The 12,095-nt window shown below is 56.1% G+C and overlaps 3 protein-coding genes across 3 annotated transcripts; 1 reads left to right on the top strand and 2 right to left on the bottom strand.

The window, feature by feature from the left end:
* Positions 1–524: 524 nt before the first annotated feature.
* CkaCkLH20_12947 (cop9 signalosome subunit 6) lies at positions 525–1,815 on the top strand (the record flags this gene model as incomplete). Its single annotated transcript, XM_038895658.1, has 2 exons — positions 525–801; positions 857–1,815. 2 exons carry the CDS (start codon positions 525–527, stop codon positions 1,813–1,815), a joined length of 1,236 nt encoding a protein of 411 aa, XP_038739015.1.
* Positions 1,816–2,422: 607 nt separating this feature from the next.
* Positions 2,423–3,854, bottom strand: CkaCkLH20_12946 (alcohol dehydrogenase GroES-like domain-containing protein; the record flags this gene model as incomplete). The annotated part of the gene is made up of 2 exons (XM_038895657.1): positions 2,423–3,604; positions 3,744–3,854. 2 exons carry the CDS (start codon positions 3,852–3,854, stop codon positions 2,423–2,425), a joined length of 1,293 nt encoding a protein of 430 aa, XP_038739014.1.
* Positions 3,855–9,882: 6,028 nt separating this feature from the next.
* On the bottom strand, positions 9,883–11,829 carry CkaCkLH20_12945 (PX domain-containing protein; the record flags this gene model as incomplete). Its single annotated transcript, XM_038895656.1, has 3 exons — positions 9,883–10,766; positions 10,825–11,278; positions 11,341–11,829. The coding sequence occupies 3 exons, from the start codon at positions 11,827–11,829 to the stop codon at positions 9,883–9,885; spliced, it is 1,827 nt and encodes a 608-aa protein (XP_038739013.1).
* Between the last annotated feature and the right edge of the window lie 266 nt (positions 11,830–12,095).

Raw genomic sequence — 12,095 nt, 5'->3', positions numbered from 1 at the left:
TAGAGAGGCGATAGAAGAAGAAAAGGCAGTGGAGAGGTGCTAGAGAATGCGACCGATGGTTGATAACATGGTGAGGTAGCCAAGCACCACTTTGAGTGATGTGAGGGATGCTGCAAGGGCAGAGCTGGCAAAATGAATGGAGGTTGGACAGTGAAGACCCACAATAGCTTCTTGATGTCTTCATTGGCTAGATAATATCGGCCAATGGGAGTCAAGGTGGCTTGGCCGTTTTGTTCAGCCTCATCTTCAGCCTCAACTTTGATTGTCTCCGGGTTGGGGCCGGTCAGGTAGTGTAGCTCCAGGCGCCTGCCTACCTTGACTCCCCACATCGCGGGGCATCTTTCCTGGAGGCAGCTTCACCTTTCCAACAACAATTACGATTGCAGACGACAGCCTACGCTGACTCTCCAAAACACCACAACTTCCTTACCAACCGACGTACTCAAAATCTTCCGCATGGTCACACGTTCCGAGTAAAAAGAAAAGAACCGACAACCCACGGCCACGGGCAAACACCGCCCACCATGGCCTCCTCCAGCACGAACCCGCTCATATCGAACCAGAAGTCCTCAGAGCTTCAAGCAGTTCTCCACCCCCTCGTCCTCCTCACCATCTCCGACTACATCACCCGCCACACCCTGCGCTCCCAAGCAGGCCCCATCGTCGGTGCCCTCCTGGGCCAGCAAAACGGCCGCGAGGTCACCATCGAACATGCCTTCGAGTGCCACACGGTAACAGCGCCAGAGGTGGATGGCGGATACCTGCTAGACTCCATGCGGTTCGCCGCGAGATTAGAGCAGAGTAGGTTTTGGATGCCTCATATCTACGCGCAATTAGATAACTAACGATCCCCAAGTGAAGACAGTCCACAAGGACCGCAGCCTCGACCTCGTCGGCTGGTACACCCTCCTCCCCACCACCGGCCCGACCCCGACCGTCCTCCCCATCCACAACCAACTCCTCGCCGACTTCAACGAGTCCGCCCTTCTCCTCGGCTTCCACCCAGAGGAGGTCCTCACCCACTCCGTCGGCGGCAAGCTGCCCATGACCATCTTCGAGTCAAACTCCGAGGTCGACGACGCCTCCAAGGCCGCCGCCGCGGATGGCGAGGATAAGAAGATGGAGGACGGCGAGTCCAACAAGCTCAAGCTCCGCTTCCGCGAGCTGCCCTACACCGTCGAAACGGGCGAGGCCGAGATGATCAGCATGGACCACGTTGCCCGCGGCGCCGGCAACGCCACCGCCATCCAGGCCCCGAAGGAAGCGAAGCCCAAGGTCGTCGAGTCCGGCGGAAAGCGCCGCGCCGTTCTCCCCGAGGGCGACCAGAGTGATGAGGCCGAGGTCCAGCTCTCGCCCGAGGAGGAGGAGATGATCGCCGCTCTCACGGCCAAGGCCAACGCCGTCAAGATGCTCCAGGGCCGCATCCGCCTCATCACCAGCTACCTCGAGCGCCTGCCCCCCGAATACCTCCCCGGCCTGGAGCAGCAGCAGCAGACCGCCGGCGGTGCGCATACGACGCCCTCTCACACCATCCTCCGTCAGATCCAGGCGCTCGTCAACCGCTTGGATCTGGTCATGCCGTCGGACGTGGAGAATTTCGAGAAGGAGGTCGTGGCCGAGGAGAACGACGTCGCCATCGTCTCGCGCCTCAACGACCTCATGCAGAGCATCAGCGGCATGCGAGACCTCGGCAAGAAGTTCAGCATTCTGGAGACCGCCAAGAATAGAGATCGCAGAGCGGGTCCTGCCGAATATGCCGGCTACTCTGGCTCGCCCAGTTTTAGCGTCTCTGGCGTGGGCGATGTCATGATCTAGGATACCGATGAAGATCGCAAAGGCAAGAGTAAGCGCAAGCTTAACGAAGGTGGCTAGAAATGACAAATGATGCCTGTGAGGTGCCCATATAGGGCTTCTACATCTGGGAAACTACGGCGTTAGGGGGAGTAATGCAGACACGACGATACGCATTTTGGCCTGATTAGCAAGCCTCGATCAAAAGAACCCATCATCAAGATGTTTACTGGACTAGACTTTGTGAAGTAGGATTGTACTTGATGATCTCATGGTTTGACTAAACTTCAATTTCTACCAAGTTGGTTTTCCTAGTTCACACTGCCCCATTTTGCCCATCGACACATTTCCGATTTTCGTGCCATATCCCCGTAGGAAAAGAAATCTATGAGCGTCCACCGTTTTCGCTCGCCCTCGACCGCTATTACTAGCCATACCCAACCGTAAATAAGAAACCAAACATGTATCCGCTATCAAAACTGGCTGAAAAGGAAGGGTCTAGTTTGGTATCAATCGTCTCCTTTTCCGGAAAGAAGTACAAGCAAAGCTGAGAACGCAGACTAATGGTTTTTTTTTTTTCTTTGTGTTTTTTTTTTCTCTCTTATAACTGAAGGAAGCCGAACACACTTCTTCAGGCCTCAATGACGACCTTCAAGACGAGGTTTCCCTCATCGTCGCACGTACGGCTGGCAAGCTCGAACGCCTTGGCGGCGTTGTGCAGGCCCTTGAATCGATGCGTGACCATGTCGTCAAGACGGGGAAGAACTCCTCCTCCGTTGCCCTTGGCGGCGCAGAGGAGCCGGACGCCGGTGGGGTAGGTGTTTGCGTAGCGGAAAATGCCCAGGATGTCGATCTCCCTCAGGTGCGCGACGGACAGCGGGAGGGTCTGGACGGGAGTGCCCATGCCGACCATGACGACCTTGCCGCCGGGTCTCGTGGCGTAGAGGCTGGTGTGCATGCAGATCTCCTTGCCGGTGCACTCGAATGTGACGTCGACGCCCTCGTCCTCGGCGTCCGTCTCGAGCTCCTCGGGCACCCTCGTGAGGGCGAGGATCTCGCCGGCCAGGGCCTTGGCGCCGTCGAACTTGCCCTGGATGCTCTGGACCGAGAAGATGCTCGCCGGAGTCATGACGCCGGGGTCGGCCGGGGTCGATGTTCCCGAGTTGTTGCCGTAGGAGGAGCCCGGCGCAGGGACGACGTAGCCGTGGGTCGCGAAGCCCTTGGAGATGGCGTAGTTGACCCGGCCGGCGTCGACGTCGGTGATTGTGACTTGGGCACAGCCGGCCTGGCGTGCCATTGCGGCGGTGAGAAGGCCCACGGTGCCGGCTCCGATCACCAAGGCTGAGGATCCGGGCTCGGGTGTCGCTCGGTTGACGGCGTGGATGGCTACGGAGAGCGGCTCAAGGAGAGCGGCGGCCTCGTAGGATACGTGATCGGGGATCTTGTGGCACCATGCCGCGGGGTGGTTGATTCTTTCTTGCAGAGTGCCCTGGTAATGAGGGACGCTTTTGGCGCTGGATCGGAACTTCATCTTCTTGCAGAGGTTGTATCGACCCTTTCTGCAGATGGTGCATTGTCCGCAGGGAACACCGACTTCGAGGGCAACACGGTCACCAAGCTTGAACCCGTTTACCTGGGGGCCGATGGCCACAACTTCTCCGGAAGACTCATGGCCGAGAGATAGAGGGTGGCAGGCGCAGAGGTCACCGTTGGCAAACTTCTTGTAGTAACTGACGTCGGACCCACAGATGCCGGTTCTCTTGATGGAGATCTGCACCTCGCCAACTCCAGGCTCTTCGATAGATCTCACCTCCTAGACATGTCGTTAGAATTAGGTCTTGGGCGGGGCGGGAAACATGTAAGGCGTATGGATACGACACGATCAACGTGGGGTTATGTGTGACAGGCTTACATTCCCCACGTCACCGTACCGCAGGAAGATGAAGACTTACCAATCGCAGGTCCCGCGGACCATGCAAAACAGACGCGGTGACGGAGGATGACTTTGACTTGTAGACGGGTAGTTGCATTGGTGCCGTCTCTGCCGTTGCGACTGGGGCCATGTCGAAGTTGAATGACGCCGGCGGCGTGGGATGAAGCGTGGGATGTTGGGTTGGTGATGGGTTAGGTTGGTGAAGGGGGCTTGGCCCAACTGCCTAATAGGGAGGGCTAGTTGAGTGGGATTGGCCCAGGGACTAACTGAGGGGAGATGGTGAGGATAGCGAGGCGGCGCCCTGGATTTGGGAGGGGACCAGCGCGGGATGGCTCGAGGATTGATAGGTTCGCTTTTGGGGTTGTGTTTGGGGGTAACAGGGTTGAAAAGACGTGGAGGATGTGGCAGGGTTTCTTGCGGGTGTAAATATGAGAACCAAGCTAGACGAGGTGACCTTATATCGACGAAGGTGGTGAGATCTCTATCACTTAACGTAGAAAAGTGACAGCAAGAAGAAGGGTGCGAGAATGTGATAGAGAGTAGGAGCGCTCTGGGTCAAGATGCCGTAGTCCTCCACCCCTTAAGTAGCTCTGTGGCGAGCCCGGCTCCGGCTGTCTTTGACGGTGAATGATGCTCATGGTGGTGTCAATCAGTGATTAGCAGCTTGCAAGGGCCTTCTGGGTAAAGGATGAGACGGAAGAGCTCTTGGGCCTTGGGCAAATGGAGGAGGGGTCTTGAAGGGTAGTCCAACCAAGTTCGCCCAACCAAACAACAGCAAGTTATCGGGGCCAAGCTAACAGCTTCTTCGTACATGTAATCTCGGGAAATCAGATGCAAGCGATACCTGAGGACGGGGCCGCCTCAGGTTCCGCGGACAGCCCTTGGCTGGTATCGGCGTGGATTACAAGATATGGAACGGACTACAATGCAGGAGAGATACAGAATAGTGGAAAAGATGCATGAGCTGGTCCAACGGGGCATGGGAGGCGGGACGGGAAGAAGGTGGCCGCATTTGGGCACCATCTGGTCAGTCATGGGCGTAGATACGTGAAGACCAGCGTGTAGACTCGGATGTAGGTAACTTTGTTGCCATTTGTAGTGACTGGGAACGCCGTCGAGCCATCCGAAACTCTGTAGATGTGACATGGGTAGACGTAGACTAGCGGCTGGTGATGATACGGTCTGGATGGCATCAGTGTGGTGACAGGTTTCGGCATGCATGAGCTCCAACTTTGAAAGCCACATATGCGATGCTTTGCTGCAGCTGGCGCCGGCCGCAGTGATGAGCCATGCCTTTCTTGGGGACGTGGTCGGCAGAGAGAGTAGGATTTGACAATGGCGAACCGCAGGAAAAATTATTCTCTCTTGTCCCCAAGGCAAAAGCCACATGCGAGTGCTGGGATTGCGGGCTAGGTGTGAGGGCTACTAAGGTAAGGTCGGTGAGGTACCCGGAAGAGAGGGCCCGGAAAGGACTAGAGGAACAGGGATGATGTCGAAGAGGAGATTCAGAAGAGGGGAGTCATTGTAACGCAGGTGCATGGCCCAAGGAGGGGAGGAGTTGAAAAGGTGTGGGCAAGGTAGATGGCGCAAGGTAGGCAAGCCAGCCATCATCTGTTTGGGGCTCTGTTAATTAGTAGGTAGGGGGACAATCGTGAATGAAATACGAGAGATGATGGCCTGGCCGTTGAGGTGAGTTGACGACTTGAGAAATCGGCGGGACTGGATGTGATAGACGGTTGAATTGGAGAGTCTGTCTGAGTGCCGAGGGATGTGGTAGGTACTGCGTCCTCATTGTCCTTGGCGTAGTAGGCAGACTGGGTAATTGAGTTCTTCGTTCCTTGGCCGGCGACGTAAAGGACGGTCAAGGCTGGACGTCTTGTCGAGAATGAACACAGCATGGCGCGAGACGGAAGCTATGTTCAAGAGGCCGTGACCCAACTTGGGCGAATATGCGGTGTCGACGAGGGCCAGGGACTGGGTTTCGACATATATCGCCAGGGGACGTGCATCGCATATGCATTAATGGAGATTCCAAGTTTGGGAGAGGCTAATTGGAACGGAAGAGGGAAACTTTCTCACTTCCAGCGGACCGAGGGTGTCGTCACTTCCAGCTTGGGAGCTGGTGGGAAACGGAAGGAGAAGTCTGCACTTTTCCTGCGAGTTGAAATCTGATTTGAGGTGCGAAAGTAAAGAGCAACCTGAGCTCTGATGGCAAGACAGCTGATAAACTTTCTTTCCTGTCATTACATAAGCAAACTGATGTTCGGACGGATGACATGGAACCCTACGCTGGAAGATTGTCTGTGCAACTTCCCTCCATACAATTACTCGACGTCTTCTCTTCTCTAACAGTGAACCTCCACATCCTCTCGACAAAACGAAGCTCGACCACGAAGCACCATCGTTTCATGCAGATTTACGTACGGCGGCTCCTCTGGGAAATTGAGCAACGACTAAACAGCTGACAAGCCCTTTGCGTTTTGCCGCCTGCTTCGCCTCCGGCTTGCGTGCCCTGCTAACCGCCAACCGGCTTTCGACGTTCTAGAATTGGAGATACCGCCCTGACAACTAATGCACATCGTCATCACCCATCTCGTCTCATCATTGAGTCCTGCAGCCGGTAAAGGGACGCTCTATGCCATCTCGACCACTCGTGGCGCACGTTCCGTGCCTCCCGCGGAACTGCTGCATGCTTCCACCAGCCTTGGTGGTGTTCACCTATTCTAACTCTGCCTGCCACGATGGCACGGCTATCAATATCGAACCATACTTCCAGTCGATCACCTCAAATCAAGTGGTAGAATGGCGGGATCTTCGCTGCACAAACGACATGCGCATTTCGCCAAATATATCACTCCTCAACCGCTCGACATCCTTGAAAAGATCCTGTTGACATCCAAAACATCAAAATCAATCTTGGCGCACTTTCTGCTACCGACGACATTTTCCAAGTGCACAAGATGCCTGGCTCCCTTCTCTTGGCTCTTCACACAGTCAAGCTTGCTACCGACGGAGCACAGAGGATTGCATATTGCGCCCCGCTGTGATGGACACGCTTCAAGGTCCCTTGTCGTGGTAGCAGAAGCCCCTCTTACCCTCTGAGGGGAAGACAAACCCTGGTTGCTGCCCCAATAGTCTTGGACCCTTGCGTCGCTCTGCTTGAAGATTTGAGCAGACGATGACAACCATGACGGCCGTCCGTCTTCTTCTGTCCGGGTACGAAACGGAAAGATGATGCAGTCGACAACGTCTCAACGGAATACCTGCCGCTTCGCCGTCTTTCTCCAAACTTAGCGGTCTTGGTAGAGTCGAGGCACCTTTCTGGACCGCGCCATCTCTTTTGACGGCATTCAATCACAGCCTATCAACCCTAGCACGTCAAAGGAGCCGGCTTGCCCCAAGAAACGAATAGGCCGCAGTTTGCGGATACACTGCAGCTGCAAGTCTCATTTTACCGGCCCTATGGCAAGACACCTGCACATGGCGAGTGCAGGGGCATCCCTAGTTGGCCTTCAACAGCTCAGCACTCAACCCATGGGCGGATCTCGTCTACGCAAACGTTCAAGCCCAAGCTCTCTGTCTGCAGCAACTCACTGAATGCTAGTCGTTTCCGCGAGGTGATCGATGGGTCCATTCCTATACGATGCCGGATTCGTTCTGAAGATACCACATTTTTGAGTCGAGCTCCGGAGCACCGGAGGCATCGGAGCAGCGTCTCTCCCTTCATCGGCGACGTCACAGAGAACCTTACATTTGTCCCATAACCTACGCCTCCAATCACTGATAACACAGTGAGTCATGTACGGTTTAGCAGCCCAGCTTTGAGACCGTTACAACTGGTCTCGGCGAGTATCGTCGTAAGTTCGAAGGTTAACATGGCAAACACCTACAATGCGTTCTAAAGAGAGTTGCAATGTCGAAACCGTTCGATCTTCAACACACATCATCCGGACTCCGGAGAGCTTGAGCCGCCGAAGCGAGCCCTCGACCAGGCAAGATCAACATCCCGGGCGTCACTCAATTGCGTCGACTCGCCGCTTGCCAAATTACTACAAGCTGGGGAAACCAAACACGCACCAGGGAGCCTTGTTACGTCTGTCGACGGCGGCTCGCCAACCCCAACCGTGCTCAAGAAAGTTGGAGACTGTCGTAATTAGAGAAACCCTTCATTACTTTCTCACGCAATCGAATCGCGCCACACCACATTCACAGGTGGGTGGAGGCGGACTTTCATCCAGGCTGCTTTGATAGAAGTCATCACATACTGCGCGTTGTGATTCTTGCCTCTGCGAGAGACATTCCAATACCTGTCGGCCGGCATCCCACGCCACCCAAGTGTCTTGGTAGCAAAATCAGAGGTTGGGCCAGCTATCAGTGCTGAATCAGGACAGTACATCGAATGGCCAGCACTAATACATGGTGTGAGCCGTTGAACTCGCTGTTGCAGGGATGCCATGCAGACCAACATTGTCTCCCTCGAATGCGGCTGCCGTGGCATCTGATAGATCAGACAAAGGCTAATATGACCTATGTGATGGTCCTACTCTGGCTTACAGTGGAAACTTTGCCCAGACACATGCAGGGCAAAACCCAACTCCTCTTGGACGAACTTCACCTACCATCTCCGAGCGTACTTGGAACACAAAGCGGTGAGAGTAATCGACGATTGTGTCTCAGAGGCTGTCGACGATTTTTATGTCTCTTATTGAGAGTGATATACTCGAAACGCATCAACCGAATAGGACCTCGACATCGGATCACGGATGGCATTGAGATAAGTCATTCGCCGTTACCAGATCTCTGGATCCAACTGAGACATGCCTCACCGATTTTTCAACCACCAGATGCCAGACAGATTGGACGAGGACTTTCACGAAGTTTTGTCACGTCCCATTGCCTCTTCAAATTCTGCCCAGGTTTTGATTGGACGCATACCGAGAAACGGTGCAAATTTAAGCTGTCCATAAGCTCTCGACTCATGGAACTGCCGGCATCAGACTCCATTTCACTGTTGCGAAGACAGATGTTGAGCTCTACCCCGCGATATTCGTCATGTACCATGAGAACAACTGGTCGGTCGGTATAAGCCCGGTCTGTACTGGCTTGCTTGTGTTACCAAAAGCCAAACACCACAAACAGATTCGCCAATCCTACAGATTTGAGTTATCAAATCATCTAATACAAGCCGCCCGAAAAAAAGCTACCGCGGAGGCTCGACAACCTTCATCTTTTCCCCACGAGAAGCCTGCCCAACACGGCCACAGCCACGAAGGCAAGCTCGCAAGCCTCGACACCATCAACAACTCTTTCGTGCATCTGAACTACCAATCTCACCCGCATCGCATCGCAGCCCTCACCAAAATGAGAATGCCTCCACGCATCGGGTCTCTCGCAGGAGAAAGACATGTGAATCTTGCCCCGTTACAGCGACATCATGACATGTGCCATCAAGCAAGCAAACACGACAAGCTCAACCTCGCAGACCCGTACCTACTGGACAACGCCTCCATCCGGGTTTCCCACCCCCTTCGCCGCCACACCGCCAATCGATCAGATCAGGACCTCCTCCTCTGGTGATAGGTGAGGATGGATGGAGGAACACAACACGACACGACGACGCGCGCTGCAATGCAGCAAACGTAGGCAAAAGGTGTACCGCAGCAATTAGCAGAGGTGGAGGGAGACAGCAGACGGCAGGTGCATGCGATTTGGTGTGCTGTTCTTTTCCCTCCCACCCCCTCCATAGGGGAGGTTACAATCTGGGCTTGCCCGTTGGAGGACGTGCCGCCGCCGCCGCCACCCGGCAAACGGAGGCCGAGCCGTCCATTGAAGCTGAGCCTCGTGAAAGATGTCTCTTCCGCGTCACCACATTCTGTGGTGATAACCCTCTTGCGAATGGACATACATCCTTTTACGACACGGACGGGTCAAACTTTTACTGAATGTTGCAAAGCGAACGGGAAAAAAGCAAGGCTCATACTTGGGAATCTATGTGTATGGGGAGCACATACAGCAGGACGGATACAACATTACACATCATACGAGAGTTCAGAGGCGCCTCTGCCCCAAAACAGAAGAAGCGGTTGCGGCAGGTTGTTTCCTTTCGGACGCATTTCCGTAGCCCGCCCTCGCCAAAACCCCCGGGCCGCCCTCTCTCATCAGAACGTGCTCGTCGCCAATCGGCTCGCCGCGTTTCTCGCATCCACCCGGTCCTCGTCGTCTTCTTCTGCCACACCGGACAAACTCGCTATGCCGCCCGCTGCGCCGCCGGCACCCTTGTTCTGCCCACCCTGCCCATCATCGCCCTCGCCGTCCTCGGGGACACCAGCCATAAGACTGCCTGACACGCTGCGACTAAGAGCCTGGTCTGAGCGTCGTGGAACGCCGCTCCATGCATCGCCCTTGGGGCCCTGGCTGGCCGCCACGCTGGCCCGCCTTACGGTCGGGTGAGCCTCGCGTCCGAGACGGCTCAGACCGCCGGATGCGTCGATGGAACGAATGTCCGGTCTCACGCTCTCCAGCACGGCGAGAGCACGACGTTCCGCCTCGATCTCGCGCAAGACGTACTCCCTGATGCTGAGCCGCAGGTCGGCCGCGGTCCTCGCGAACCACTTCCTGCGCTCTTGTACGAGGTTTTGGGTGACGCGTGTCGTCTTCTGGTACAGGTACGTCTCGTTCTGGCGAGCGTCATCGAGGGCGGTGATGGCCTCATCGACCTTCTCGCGCCGGACGTTGGAGCTCGCCTTGAGGCGATCGGCGGCGTTGAGCTTGCTGCGCGTGTTCTCCTGGGCCTGGAGGAACTCGCGAATGAGGATTTGACGGTTGGTCAGAGTTTCCTTGACGACGAAGGCGTCCTGCGAGTGATACTGGAAGGGGTCGCCGATCGTCGTGGCTTCTGCAGTGGCTTGTGCGGCGTGGTAGTCGCCGACGGTCTGTACGATCTTGCCAAGTTTCCGGTAGGCGTTGGCGAGACCTTGATGGGGCTCTTGGATGTGCATCGACCCAAGCTTGACACCGAAGTCGGACTCAGCCAATCCGAGACCTAAACGATATCAGACCGGTGAAGGTGAGGCGTGATAGGGGTGTTGACGTGGACTTACCGCGACGAGACTTGACCAACTTATCGACCTTGTGTCCCGCATCCATAGTTCCCAGGTAGAACAGCTTGACAATTGGGCGAGCCTCCTGGAGCTCCGGCGTGTCATCGGGGGGAGGAGCGAATTGCTTCAGGATCTTTCTGCGCACACCGGTCGCCGGCTGCTTCATCTTGTGCATGGGGCTATAGCCGAAATCGCTCTCAACGAAGAGCACCATCTCGTCGTCCCTCATAAGAACTTCGTTGCTGCACACATAGTTGAACCATCGCTGGAGCAGAGCCTTTACGCGCGCTTCGTCCTCGTCCGTTCCTGCGCCGGCTGATGTTACCGCGGGAGGCACGGTAGGTACCAAGCATTCGGGGTTCGCGGAGATCAGATGTTCGGCGAGCTTGACGAATTCGGAATGGAAACGGCGGACGTCGCGGTATTGCGTGGTACGGAATCTCGGAAGGTTGGTCTGGTCGCACCGTTAGTCAATCAATCACTCAATCGCAGCTGCGCGCCGGGGCGTCTCCCTACGTGAACGTCGAACCGCAGGATGGGGTCCTTCTTCCCGGTCCTCTCCAGGCCCGTGATCTTGGCCTGGAGCCTGAACTGAGGCTGCTGGGGCTTGCGGTTCTGCTGCTCCTGGCGGGCCTGGCCCTGCGCGCCGCCTCCTTGTTCTTGCGACTTCTGCGGCGTCTCCGGGCCCGTCTCGCCGCTTGTCCGGGCCTCTGAAGCGACCTCGGTTCGGGACTCTTGTGTTTCCACTTCGGTCGCGGACTCGGCAGTGGTGCTCGCGGTGTCGGGTCTCCTGAACTCGCCGCTGCCGAAGCCCTCCTGCTCCTGATGCAGGCCGTTTCCGGGAGTCGAGCCGTAGCGAAAGGGGGAGCCGGGCTGCTCGCCACCGATGTCGCCGGCGATGGAGCCAAAGGTCGACTGGTTGGGGTTGGGCGACGAGCCGGGGGAGTTACCCCATGGCGATGCGCCGGCCGGGTTGTCGTCGCTGGAGATTGCGCTGTAGTCCATTGTCGAATGTCGAATGCGATGACGTTTTCTCGTCGTCGTCGTTCGCGTGTCTGCGTAGTTTACGGGGGTTGAGTGTCCTGCGTGGGACGGAATCACGGCTGGCCGTCAAAGCCGATGCGGGGAAGAGTGAGGGATGATGCAGACGTCAGTTGGGGGTTCGAGACGTCAGGCCATCCATTGACCGACCGGACTGCGATTGTTCTGAGATACCGGCGCTGGACTGAATTCCTGATGGATGGTAATTAAGCTCTCTCTCGCTCGTGACG

The sequence above is a fragment of the Colletotrichum karsti genome (genome assembly GCF_011947395.1).
Source record: "Colletotrichum karsti strain CkLH20 chromosome Unknown Scaffold68, whole genome shotgun sequence".
NCBI lineage: Eukaryota > Fungi > Ascomycota > Sordariomycetes > Glomerellales > Glomerellaceae > Colletotrichum > Colletotrichum karsti.
The sequence above is the reverse complement of the archived record's forward strand: the minus strand, read 5'-3'. Positions and strand labels throughout refer to the sequence as shown.